The sequence below is a fragment of the Suillus clintonianus genome (genome assembly GCF_016758775.1).
Source record: "Suillus clintonianus strain FC179 chromosome Unknown DEU56scaffold_34, whole genome shotgun sequence".
Taxonomy (NCBI): Eukaryota; Fungi; Basidiomycota; class Agaricomycetes; order Boletales; family Suillaceae; genus Suillus; species Suillus clintonianus.
This window is the reverse complement of record NW_024539258.1, coordinates 116,260-129,072: the sequence shown is the minus strand read 5'-3', so window position 1 is coordinate 129,072 and position 12,813 is coordinate 116,260. Positions and strand designations below refer to the sequence as shown.

Sequence of the window (12,813 nt, the reverse complement as noted above, 5' to 3'; positions counted from 1 at the left end):
AAACAACACTACTAACACATCATATTTAAAATCAGCTGGTGGTCAGCCCATTGCATCAAAGATGGAGAACAAGGTGGCAAGATCTTCGGGCCAAGTTAAACGCAAGTGTCGAGTGCTTTCATTGTCTACTCAAACGTCTAACACTTGGAATTTTACAGTTTTTGGTCCTGGCTCTGATACAGATGATGGCCTCGACACACCACCAGCTAGTTTGAAAGGGATGTCAATCTCACCGCAGACTCAGAGACGTGCTCCACGCCATAATCTGATGATGCCGTCAATCAAAGATGAAGAACACCACGTCAACCTACAAGACTCAGAAGTCTTCGCAAACATTCAGACTCATGCGTCCGCAATCCCGGTACCTAATCGACCACTCTTCCGGCCTCTCGTTTCAGTTGAGCCCACGATGAATGATATATTGCGTGGCCACCCAGATGTCAATGATCCATTGTCGCGTCCGTTCCACAACCCTTGGACGACCAACTACTTCATTGGTTCTATTAAACTCTGGCTTTAATTTTGTGGCATAGAACTCGAAAATCTCATCATAATCCCATTGCAGCCACGACACTACTACTACTATTGTCCCCTTCATACTTTAATTCCCCTTGCTCCTTTGAATCCTCCTTTCTTAATCTTAGTTTTATGCTTTAATTCCTCGCTCCTTCCGAGTCCTTCGAATCTTTCTCGACAATCCACAACTGGACTAACCGTCTCAATGACAACGAGTATCATTTTGTCTCACACGTCCTCGCCTTCTTCGCTGCGTGACGGCGGCATTGTTAATGAAAACCTCGTTTCTCCAATGAGGTCCCCACTGAGGCCCGGTGCTTCTACGGCTTCCAAATCATGATGTAAAATATTCAGTCCCAGACGCCGGTAGACATACTCACTGCTCGTCGACACCGTTTGCATCAAGGATCCACCCAGCGCGAATATATTTGACATCATGGAGACTATTCCTTGTGTCAAGTGCAAGGCGGATTGGGTACTCAAGACTTTCGATGAGCGCTCGGTCACATTCGCTGCCATGGAAGACATTTTTCTCGGGCTCCCTTCGTGTCCATCTTCTGGCTCAAGAAACGCATCTCATGCATCAGGAAAACATCGGTCCACTTAAATGATCCTTAAAGTGTCTTAGATGTCTTAATCTCTGTCCTCCCCTTCGCAGTGTGATCACTGACTATCTACACCCTGCAGCATCATTACCTGGGCCGAGGTCTCCATCCATCTCTCGATGACGCCGCTAACATATCGAGAGGATTGTACAGCCATACTGTACTGGCGCCATCATCACCAGGCATTCCAAAACACGAACCTGCGCTGGTACAACCACCATCGAAGCACAAGAAGTTTGTATTCGCTTCGCCCGCTGTTTGGTGATGGTGAGCTTCCTTTAATGACCCCCCTACCTGGCGATGACGACGCTGATACTATACGGGCAGTACAATCCTCCATACACGGGGGCGTCGGTGGCGATGCGGTTGAGGTTGGGGATGTAGATGTAGAATAACTTGGCGACGGCGTGTCCGGTGTTGTCAGCGGGGTAATGGTCCCTATCCTACTTACATACTTCCCTCCTCATCCAAGACCACCCCCCCCCCCCCTACCACGAATCCATTCCCGCCTCCTCCAACCGCCTTGGCACCTACTCCATCTTATGGTCATCGTGGCTACCCTTCTCCACCAAAGCCCACATACCCTCCACCCACCTCCTACTTGAGTGAATGCTTTCCCTGTCAGTCCCATTGGCATGAACGCAGGCTTGGCATTTAGCGGTACATCGAGTTCGTCGCAGACCACTTGCTGGTATCACCGGGCAATGACAAAGTACAATGCCACCAACCCCTTCATCAGCAGCTTCGTTTGCAATATGAATTGCTTATCACAATGCTGAATTTGTCGAATCATGTCTGATCTGATTGTGTATACTATACATGCTTTCGTGTAGCTAAGTGTGTACGCATACGAGTGATTGTGTGTTTCGTATGAGTGTGTGTGTCGTCTGTGTGTGTGTGTGAGTTTTACGTGTGTAGAATAGTTGAACAGATCCAGCGCCATAAATGTCAAGCTCAGATGAGCACTTTAAGTGGTGCCTTATCCCATGTGCATGACCGTTGGTGATGGACAGGGACGGCTGGCGTATCGACGATGTAGGGCCAATCTAATTCAGTGGACATACGGCCACTTGTGAACGTGCGAGCTGAAGCGAATAAACATTATTTGAATTACATGCAGACATGCAAGCGCCTGCAAAACTGAGAACTTACAATTAATTGTCTTGCAGCACATTAATGATGCCAGAGAATGAGGAAAAAATGACTTTTGAATCGGATGTCTGGACTCTGCATGTTGTTTGCTACACTACAGATGACACGAGGCAGGAAAGTTAAGAGGAAGGGACATGCGATCACGTGAGGGCGCTTCTGAAGTTCGGAACAGTACTTGCTCACGTGCACTTATCCTCACCGGATTTGGCGCTCACGTTTTTGCTTTTATAGTTACTGGGACACTCAAGTTCACCGTGATCGTGAAATTTGAATGGCATGATGTGAGTCTCATTCCTGGTATCTGTCTGTCCTTTTCTATCCTTGTATGGCTACTGCCCAGCCCAAAGGCACTGGCTCTGATATGCGGAGCGTGCTGTGCCATCAAATCGTCACCTGGGCACAGCAGAGGTTCGGTGTGCGGTGCACACTGCACAGGCCCGCCTTGGCAGTTCTTGCGTCTGGCATTAGATCGATGGTCTCGTCTGAGACCACGAACTCCCATAACGAAAGACTCAATCGCTTGTAAACCTTTTGTGCACCGCCCAACTGTATAGCAATCGATTCCGAGATGGCAACAGTGATCAGTTGAATGATTCCGGTTGCATCATGATCAAGGAGCAGTGGCGTAGAAGTGCACGATATTCACGTCGCTGGTACTTACCAGGTACTATCTCTGATGTGTCGAATAGAACTTCTCCTTTAAAGGCTTCTGGCTGTGTTATATCGGTCTGGAGGCTCAAAATAACCAGGGGGAATTTCAATAATGCTTATCGGTCATCATACTTAAGTAACCCTTGCAGGGGTATCGTTCTGAGTGCTTGCGGGCAGGTACCACAAGGCGCATACTGATTTTTCATACTGACATGTCTTCCCTGTCGGTCTCAGATCTCGCGAAGATACAGACGGTCAAGGTAAGCGAAGTTCTGCTTGGCCCTGATATACTCGAGGCTTACATTATGTCTAATCCAGTACGCTAATTGTGAGTCTCCGTGGATCGTCCGAAAATTGAATGGCGGCGCTGAATGTTGTTTTCTTAGTGGGCAGTCTTGCAATCCTCGTGAGTATCAAACGCATTTCTTGTGGTTACGGCTCAATATTAATGTCTCCTTCGATGTCGCAGGTATTCGATTATTGTGTCACTTTTCCCGAAGAGGTCGGGAAATAATCTATATGTCCGCGAGCGTTGTTCTGATCACTCCCCACAGGTGAAATGGACCTGGTTCAAACCATGGGATTTCACTCGCGTCATCTTCACCATTTCTCGATATCTGCCTTTCGCGGGTGTTGGAATGACTGCATATGGCGAGTCATCCCACTACGATGCTCCTTATCTTGTTAGTTGCTGACGGGCCTATCTTAGATGCATTGCGTGTCAGCAATCAGGTAAGCTTGGGTTGCGAATAGTTTCTATGATAAGCTGATTGCATGTGCAAAGTGCGCCTCTACTCTGGAAGGAAACAGTGAGTCGGTGTGCCCAACGATTCATTTTCACTAAGTACAAAAATGTGAATGTCAGTCATTCACATAATAGGTATCGTTGCTGCGGAAGGTGCGACTTCCTCATACATGTCAAGAACGCAGTGAATCATACTTCCTTTGCAGCCCTGCTTGTTCTTCGAACCTGGGCGTTCTGGCAAAAGAGTAAAAGACTGCTGATCGGGCTATTGACTTATAGTGTGGTGTGTGTTCTCCACAGCAGGCGTAAGAGCATAGATTTTGATTATTGCAGTTGACAATTGTCGCCGCCATTGTCACAGACCTCAGCCCTAAAATGTTGATTCCAGGAGGTGTGTTCATTAGTGTTCACGAAATAAATGTGTTCTAATATGACTATCAGAGGAGCCCCCTCTAGGAACGTGTTACTTCGAGAGCACACGCAATGCTGCTGTCGTATACATGTTCTTGGCGATGTTCGAAAGCGGTCAGTGATTATGCAAGGCCGCTCTATTGGCCTACTTACCCATCACCAAAACTTGCAGTGATACTAGCCCTTACTGTATACAAGAGAGTTCACGACTACCGAGGGTTTCAAAGCGGAATAGTAGTAACCCTGTACCATGACGGCATGGTTTACATGCTGTGCATCCTCAGTGGGTGGAAATATTTGGCTCTCAAGATGTTATTGTCTAACATGTTTCGGGAAGCTATCACGCTTGCCAATGTTATCGTCGGAGCTGCGCTTCCGGTACGTGTATCGATCGGTCTGTCAAATCCTGCGACTCACTCACTTTCTGTAACTTGGTTGTAGAGCGCCTATAGTAATTTGTTTGACACGTACGTCACAGACTGCATTCTGGTTGTTCGCTAGTTGATCTCGAACCCACTGCGTTAGGCTACAGCTGGTCACTCATAGCGTCTTGGCATCACGAATTCTATTCCGCCTTCGACATAGCAATGAGCGTGAATATTTTGATACGTCGTCCATGACTCTGTTAGAAAATGTGAACTATCTACGACCCCCCTCCATGTCGATTAGTGGAACCACCAGAAGTGCAGTTTAAATGGATATATGCATATGTAGAACCATTGTATCTGTTAAATCAGAAGCTTCTGCTCCTATGTGATATAATATACAACTCAAATTATGATATTATAGAACCATGATACAGCGAGACCTAAAGGCATGAACGAATCGGTGATTCATTCCCGACTGGTTCCTCCGAGCGTAGTTGCGATGTCAAGGCTTCTCATGCGACGACAGGATAATTTTGCATCATGCGCCTCAGATTTACTTCCGGAAACCTCGTCTTAAAGTCAATAGCACAAGGCCTGTCATTCGGCATCGCCCCCGTCATGAAACCCAAGTCATCAAGCGGCTTTGTAGGATCCAGAGTGAGCTGGAAAGCCCAAAGAATAAGGAGCGAGTTTATGAACACCGATCTGCAATAACCGAATAAGCTCGGAAGTTTATATGCGGTATAATATTCGTACCTGTTCGCAACGTGTTGAGCAGGGCATATGCTGGAAGGAAGGAATGTCAGGGAAAGGATATCTTGAAAGACAATGCTTACCGTCGACCAAACCCATAGACGAAGAACTTGAGATCTTCTCTCATGCGGCCTTGGTCGTTAATCCAGCGCTGAGGCTTGAACATGTCAGGGTCGGGGTAGACTTCTGGATCTCGAGAGATGGCCCTGACGCAAAGACCATTAGATATTTCGTGTCTTGATGGACAAGTGCTTACCAATGGTTGCCAAATACCGTAGTACCGGCAGGAATGCAATAGTTTTCCTGCCAGTGGATGTCAGGTCGTCCTTCGGACGAAAAAATGAACGGCACTTACCCAAATCACGTCTTCAGTCGTTCGGTGAGGAAATCCTGCGGGGTGAACCGTGTAAACTTTAGGTACATGACTGACGATCAAGATACCCACCATTAGCAGCCAACGGTCTCCATCTCAAGGCCTCGGAAATGAAGGCTTGAAGACGAGGAAGGGACTCTTGGTCGGTAAAGGTCGGTGCTGTACAAATCCTTAGATTGGTAAAAATGCAAGAGAAATAGAGCTACCTCGGTGCCTCCCGATGACCATATCAAGCTCGGCCTGGACTTTAGCTTGTTCCTCGGGAAAACATGCGGCTGCCATTAGTACCGTGCATATTGCCACAGCAGTCTGACACTTGATATGAGTTACATATCTTCAGACACAAAGGAATACACCTCACTGTATCAGATCCGGCTCCAAACAAGGCACCACCAAGAAACGCCATCTCAGTCTCTGTCAAATGATGGAGGCGCTCGTTTTCTAGCATATATTTCGCAAACGAAGGACCAACGTCCACATTGCTCTGCTGTGGAATGATTCAAACATAGTCTGGATGTTGGTAAGACTATGCGTACTAGCTGCTGTTTTACGCGGTTGAGTTGATTTGTGTAGAGTTTCCTGGTGCTCTCAAACTGTCGTTTCAAGTCTAGACCATACCAAGGAAGGTATTTGAGCCATGGAATCGAGTCCACGAGGTAAGCACCAGGGCGCAGAGCTGTGCGAAAGCTTTCGAAGAGGCGGTGAACCTCTCTGACTTCGGGGTCACTTGCAGACGTGGGCGTAGTTTTCCCGTATGTTATTTTCATAATACTCGCCGCAGCATAACTTCAAAATTTTTGTAAGTGATGTGCTATCATAACGCGAACCCAGCAAAGCGCTTACGTTGTCGCGTGGTTCTGGAAGTTGTATGGATCATCAAGAATGTCTAGCACTGTGTTTCTCGCGTGTGACATCTGCAGAGGCTGATAAGCCTCAGCCACTTTAGGCTGGAGGTGCGAATGAAGTGCTCTGCATCACGTTGCAGAAGTGAGACAAGGTCATCTTTGCATTGTATCGCTGATAACGAACCTACGCATCCGACGAAACCTGTCCCCAGCGTGCATAAAACCGATAGCCTGTCCGCCGCTAAGAATTTCTCCAGCAGCAATCATTCGAGGACGATCCGCTAGCGATCCGCCCTGCTTCTCCATAATATCCACTACGGCCTGCAACAGAATGTTTGAACCTAGACATTACTTATGACAACCCGGTGTGAAAGACTAACTTTGTGACGGCCGATGATAATGATCTTCTCGGTTCCTGAACGAATGGTGATGAGAGGACCGTACTCGTCAATCCACCCCGCTATAGTGAAAAATGAGCTGATCGGCAAAGGAACGCAATTAACATTAAAATCGCGGCGACTATGATGTCTAAATTTACTTGCGAAGAGGTAGGAAGTGCCCCAGAAGGCGCCAAGTGGGAGGGGAAGGTGGGAGAGGAAGGCCGTGCTCTGATTTAGGAAAGTAAATCCAACTCGCTCCGACTAGTAGAAGACCCGCGGCACCGAGAACGAGCTGCGCGTTATCAGAAATGGGCAGGTCAAGCATTTGTACCATGGCAAATCGGGAGGAGCGCAAAGTTGAATGTTATTGAAAGTGCATTCAAGCCATGGCTTTTATGTACAATAATCGTAGTGTCCCTGAAAATGGCACCTGGAGCCCTGGGACCTGAAGCCAGGAGAGGTTTGTCTTTAGCCATAGTAGATGGTCAGCCCTTACGCGTTACATTCATTGGCAGTTCGAAGTACGCCGTGCTAACGGGCAGGTTGGAGTCGGCTAAATTCATTTGGTAAGTGTAATGAGGTTCTCAAGTGTCCACGACAACATTGATATTCCACGACCTGTCCCGACAGGTCCCGAATTCCCTACTCGCCAGCAGCTACCCAGCCTATTAAATTGTCAATTATCGATCATGATCCATTAGGCAGGCAAGTCCCTCATATTCGTCACGAGGGTCGACTTCCGACGGGCTGCCGCTGTGTTGGTGCTGTGCGTGACACGGTTTGCAATCAAAGGTTCTTGTGTCAGTATTGTCAAAGACTCCCAATACCACCAAGAGTTCTTGAACTCACCGAAGGCCTGTTCGAACCTTTGGCATTTCTTTTTCAACAGTGACATTTTACCACCTTTTTCCGCCAGTGGAATTAAATTCGGAAGGTAGTGCTCTGTAACGCTCTAGGCTAGGTGTGTAATGCTCTAGCCAAGTCTGTATCTGCGTTCTTGCAAGAGGCAAAATGTTCAAGCTTGAGAAACGATGTTACGTTAACGGTTGAGTATTATGTAAATATTAAACTACCGCGAACCTTCGCTGGATTCCATGTTTGGAATAATGGATAATCCATTTCTTGCAGGGCTCCCCATGACTCGGACTGCTAGCAAATCTTTCGAGCTTTGTCCTTCTCATCCCTCACCCACTATGGTGACTCTCCGTCGATTAGGGAGTCTTTTATGTCGGCTGAAAGACTTGAAGGTCTGGTTTGTTATTCATCTTCAATTCCTTTTCGTCACGTTCAACTTCTTATGTTCCAGCTTTTATGTGAAAATGCTTGAAGGAGTCCACCCCTGATGCCCACCCCTGATGGAACCAGCGGGGCCGCTGCTACCGTCTGCGTCCGCTCTTTAGCCTCGGACCTTGATGACACCGACGACCGCAGAATTTGACTACCAAGGATCTTGGTGCGGACGACTCATAGTTAGCTTAGCTCGGTTTACAGCAGACCCTTGACTGACACGGGCTTTCTGCCGATCATTTAATAGCTTCTTGGTTCTCATACTTGAATACTTTCATTGTAGTGGCTCTGGTCACGAAGTTGTTGACGCTATGGCTCCCAGGCCCTATTACGGGTGTGGGTGTTATTGTTTTCCTTGGTTTCTTGGCAAGAGGATCGCGACCGTCCCGCATCCAACCACTCAATTCAGTCAAGTTCGCGACCATCTCTGGCAAATCTATCCGACCTCCTCGCGTGTTGTTTCTTGGTCCGTCCACACCCTAGATTCAGAACCCGCTAATTTTGCAGGAGGCTCCGTATGAGAGCGACCCGTAACTGGGGAGCACTACCTCCATCTGTTCGCTGCCACATGTGAAATGGGACAACTGATTATGCGCTCCACCATTAAACATTAAGGCGTCATGCGCTTCTAGATGGCTAGCCAAGATCTACGCTGACTTGCGGTGCTTCTCGAAGCATACGAACAGCTACACGCGGGAATTACGAGTCTATGTCTGCTCCACTGCTGCTTAATCTCAAGAAGATAGTTTGAGATCGACCTGGTGAGCTCGGCACGCATTTGTCCGGGGCCATACAGTGCAAATGACTCAAGGGTCTGTATTGTTCTTCTCTCCCAGTTTTACCACGCAGTTCTATTGGTATTCTGTTCTAAACAATTTCTAAGGGATACTATTATCTCATTCGGCTCAATTTTAGTAGGTGATGTTCACATAGATCTGGCTCGCGGTGCAGAGAACCTAAAATTCTTTCATCAGCAATGGCTTCGATAAACTAAATTTTATTCACCTCGCCAGGGTAAACGTTAGTGCAAATGGTGTTCACGTTCGGGTTGTTCGCGAGCAACGTATTGATCGGGATACCAGCTGCAGTGGCAACGCTGTAGCACGTGTCGCCGGTCTGCATAACGTGGGTGACGTTGCAATCTTGGCCGGTGATGCCAAGGCACACAACCTATGACCATGAGTTCAAGTGTCTTTCAAATGTAAAATGACTTACTTCTCCAACATACAGATTATCGCAGGCGGGGTCAATGGTGGCGTTGTTGACCGCCGCCAGCTGATATCTGTGGCGTACGTTCGATGAACAAGTGAATGGAAGGAGGCATAATGATTATTACGTACGTGGACACGTTGTATGTGGCGGAGATTATGTCACATGTATCTCCAGATTGAACTGTTGCATTGCGGTCGCAACCAGCGGGGAGTGCTACACAGTCATAAACATCAGCGCAGTCGAGCATCGCAGAAAAATATTACTGACTCTGGCCAGTAACAACTGAGGCAATGGCAGCAAGCGCAACGAGTCCGGCAGTAAAGAATGAAGCGTACATGCTGGTCAGGTAGTTCAGGTAAGGAGGATCAGAAACAGGTGAATGTGTTTGATGCCTTTGGATCAATTTTTCTAGCTGCCTTTATACGATTGAAAGAGTGCCGGAAGTGCAAAGCGCCGGTCTTCTAACGGCCAGCGTTCGCCGTCTGTTGAGTCGCTGTGACTCGACATCCTTGGACTGTGAGTAAGTGGACGTGATGGCGAGCGCGGTGTTCATGGGCGGATGAGTCTGACCGGCATCATAACAAGAGAACGTAGTCATCTTGCGAGCGGGTGCCTAGAACGAGAGAGAGAGAGATTTGACTCGTAATCGAGCAGCGTGGGATGGGTCGCTGAAGTTGAGTGGTAAAATTAGTTTTGTAGCGTAGTTCTGATTCATTTGTTTCAGAGTACAGTATTGTCAAGTGCTCGAGCATTCACTTCCGTTCCGTGACAGGTCCAGGGGTCTGCGTCAGATGATTAGACTTGAGTGAACGCTGACATGGATATTCGGAGGATACCACGTACTATTGTCGCGCGAGTCACAACCCACGTGATGACATCAATTGTGTCATGGAAGCGTAACGGTGCCACCGTGCTACTCCTCCAGCGGCTCATTGTATCATGTGCTATCTTAAGCGACGTTGTTGGTACCTTACATAAATATCATGATGTTGTACCTTTTTAAATATTATTAATGTCCGCTAGGCCGTCCACATGCTCCCATGGTAGTTGCTCACACAGGAATGTCCTTGACAGTCGAACCGCCGATCAGGAGATGTTACCCAAAAATACTTTTGGTGCCTCACGGTACGCGTGACGTATGTAAGGTATGTTGTGTCACATAGCACGTGTATATAGTCACATCGCGTTCGTCACAAAGGAAGCGCGCGTTTGTTTGAGCCACTAATCATGGCAAAGCATATTAATATCGTTAGTCTCCGCGCTCGATAAAGGTCCAGAGACCTTTTGTACAATATGGCCCCGAAGTACCCTAAGATCTCAGGTATGTTCTCTCTCTTATCGGGTCAGGCTCCCAAATGACATGATTGCAGGTTTTGAACTTATTCAACAAATCGGCGGAGGCGGCTTCTCGAGTGTGTTCAGAGCCGTTCATCTAGAGAGAGATCAGGTGGCAGCATGCAAAGTTATCTTCATCAAGGAGCAGACCACCGAGAAAGAACGCAAGGCTGTCGACAAGGAGATGAAAATTCATGCGCTCCTCAAGCACAAGCATGTCCTGGAGTTTCTACATGCTGCCGTGGTAGAGCGCAAATACAAGGAGCACTATGTCCCTGGAGTATATATGATACTAGAGCTTGCTGGAGGAGGAGACCTCTTCGATAAGATCGGTGCGCTTTGTTGACTGATTGTGTATCCAATCATAAACCCATAACCCATCAGCGCCGGAAGTCGGGATCGGAGAGGATGTGGCACACTACTATTTCGGCCAGCTCCTGGCAGGGATGGTGAGATACCAATGCTGGTCATATCCAAGGAAGCCGAAACATTTCCGAATCACAGGACTTTATTCATCGTGAAGGAGTTGTCCATCGTGACCTGAAACCGGAAAATATCCTGCTTGATGCAGCTGGTACCCTCAAGATATCAGACTTCGGTCTCGCAGTGGTCTACAAACTCAAGGAAACCGGCAAGACAAGACAATTGAACGAATTGTGTGGCAGCCACCCGTACATAGCCCCAGAAGTGTGTCATAACCACACGTCCTCGGATTGCACTCACGATAGGATTCCAGGTTCACTACGGAACACCGTTTGAAGCAGAGCCCGTTGATGTCTGGGGGATTGGTGTCATTCTTTTTACACTTCTCGCGGGAAGTCCGTCAAATCTCCAATCATTTCCATAAATTCTTCAAATTAATGTCTCTCCCAGATACTCCTTGGGATCGATCCACAGCGCAATCGCCAGAGTTCTGTCGGTATATCTCTGGGGAGATATTCAACGAGGCTCCTTGGAATCGTCTAGGAGAAAAAGCCCTCTGTGAGCGGGATTGTGCCCTTTCCTGTCAATATGCGCTGATATAGCATTCAGCACTCATCTGTGGCCTCCTAACCATCGAGCCGGAGAAGCGTATGACGCTCGCCGAAGTATTCGCTGACCCATGGTGCACAAGACCAAGTCAACTTGCGAAGCAAGGCGCTGTCGCGCTTGCAGACCACTTGACTGAGTCTTTGAGGGCGAACGGGGACCTGAAATACGCAATGCCGGATATCGCGAGCTCTGCGTACGCTCTCTGGATTATCGTCATGAGCCTAATATTCACTTTCATCTGTAGTGGAACTGGAAAAGATAAAGACGAAGATAAAGATGGAGACGAGATCATGCTTTCCGCAACTCATCAATCCCAGTTCACCCAATCCCTTCTGTTATTCGTATGTCTCCCAAGGACACGCATATTGTTTTCATATTGAATTCATTTTCCTTCAGTCACAAACACAATCAGGTCGCAGATATACACCTAACCTCACACGCTTCTATACTTCTCTTGGGCCAGGGATTATGATGGAACTCATAAAGGAATCTTTGACTGCCCTTGGTGTCAAACACAAAGACGGACCTACTGGTGAGGACGAGCGAGGGGAGATCCTTCGGTTGCGCGTAGGGGGGTATGATAAACGGAGAATCACATACAAAGGCTGGGTCGAGCTCGAAAACTTCCGCTACGCAGAAACTGATGGAAGCTTCTGCTTGATGACTCGGGACGTCGTGGGTTTCCTTCATTCTCCGTTTTTGAACGCGAGTTCACGCAACCACAGGGAAATCCTATTTCGTGGCGCCAGTTGTGGAAATCACTAATTCAGTCGCCAGCCGTGGATCCTCATGTGCTCCGCAAATGACCACAGTTTGTGTTTCATGGTCAAGGAATACCGCATTTGCGCTATGGCGCTCAACACTATGATTTTATGTTAGCCTTTATCTATTCACATGGACTCATCTCTTTAAAATGTTTGCGAGATTCTCTCTTGCTGCCATGCACATGATCTAATTGAATGCTTCTATATGCCAAACAACTATTACACCAAGACGATCTGTTTCCTCGACAGTCCGTTGGTTGTCGAGAGACACCGAGGTAGTTCGCTTTCCTCGAATCCTACTACGGTTGTCGATTCAAACCTTTTTGTTTCTTTGTAACATCCCAATACGACAGAGCCCCTTTGAAATTCTGTTCTGGTAGGCCC

At 47.7% G+C, this 12,813-nt stretch overlaps 4 protein-coding genes across 4 annotated transcripts; 2 read left to right on the top strand and 2 right to left on the bottom strand.

Annotated features, from left to right (window-relative positions):
• Window positions 1-3,088: 3,088 nt before the first annotated feature.
• DEU56DRAFT_803316 (uncharacterized protein) lies at window positions 3,089-5,234 on the top strand. Its single transcript, XM_041353214.1, has 16 exons — window positions 3,089-3,184; window positions 3,243-3,252; window positions 3,311-3,330; window positions 3,394-3,426; window positions 3,479-3,575; window positions 3,634-3,656; window positions 3,709-3,733; window positions 3,790-3,822; window positions 3,876-3,952; window positions 4,003-4,060; window positions 4,111-4,194; window positions 4,253-4,363; window positions 4,418-4,458; window positions 4,522-4,547; window positions 4,606-5,153; window positions 5,205-5,234. Exons 1-15 carry the CDS (start codon window positions 3,137-3,139, stop codon window positions 4,772-4,774), a joined length of 855 nt encoding a protein of 284 aa, XP_041208577.1. The 5' UTR covers window positions 3,089-3,136; the 3' UTR covers window positions 4,775-5,153; window positions 5,205-5,234.
• Window positions 4,855-7,387, bottom strand: DEU56DRAFT_344697 (cytochrome P450). Its single transcript, XM_041345770.1, has 13 exons — window positions 6,958-7,387; window positions 6,800-6,896; window positions 6,604-6,740; window positions 6,418-6,543; window positions 6,111-6,360; window positions 5,936-6,061; window positions 5,781-5,883; window positions 5,647-5,733; window positions 5,557-5,591; window positions 5,458-5,504; window positions 5,285-5,407; window positions 5,205-5,234; window positions 4,855-5,153 (listed from the first exon to the last, which is right to left on the bottom strand). The coding sequence occupies exons 1-13, from the start codon at window positions 7,131-7,133 to the stop codon at window positions 4,961-4,963; spliced, it is 1,530 nt and encodes a 509-aa protein (XP_041208576.1). The 5' UTR covers window positions 7,134-7,387; the 3' UTR covers window positions 4,855-4,960.
• Window positions 7,388-8,997: 1,610 nt separating this feature from the next.
• Window positions 8,998-9,635, bottom strand: DEU56DRAFT_912589 (uncharacterized protein; the record flags this gene model as incomplete). The annotated part of the gene is made up of 5 exons (XM_041357418.1): window positions 8,998-9,042; window positions 9,092-9,256; window positions 9,302-9,368; window positions 9,427-9,511; window positions 9,566-9,635. The coding sequence occupies 5 exons, from the start codon at window positions 9,633-9,635 to the stop codon at window positions 8,998-9,000; spliced, it is 432 nt and encodes a 143-aa protein (XP_041208575.1).
• Window positions 9,636-10,413: 778 nt separating this feature from the next.
• Window positions 10,414-12,810, top strand: DEU56DRAFT_803294 (kinase-like domain-containing protein). Its single transcript, XM_041353213.1, has 10 exons — window positions 10,414-10,619; window positions 10,669-10,965; window positions 11,018-11,082; window positions 11,138-11,320; window positions 11,370-11,451; window positions 11,507-11,614; window positions 11,666-11,858; window positions 11,910-12,006; window positions 12,062-12,340; window positions 12,391-12,810. Exons 1-10 carry the CDS (start codon window positions 10,592-10,594, stop codon window positions 12,469-12,471), a joined length of 1,413 nt encoding a protein of 470 aa, XP_041208574.1. The 5' UTR covers window positions 10,414-10,591; the 3' UTR covers window positions 12,472-12,810.
• Window positions 12,811-12,813: the final 3 nt, after the last annotated feature.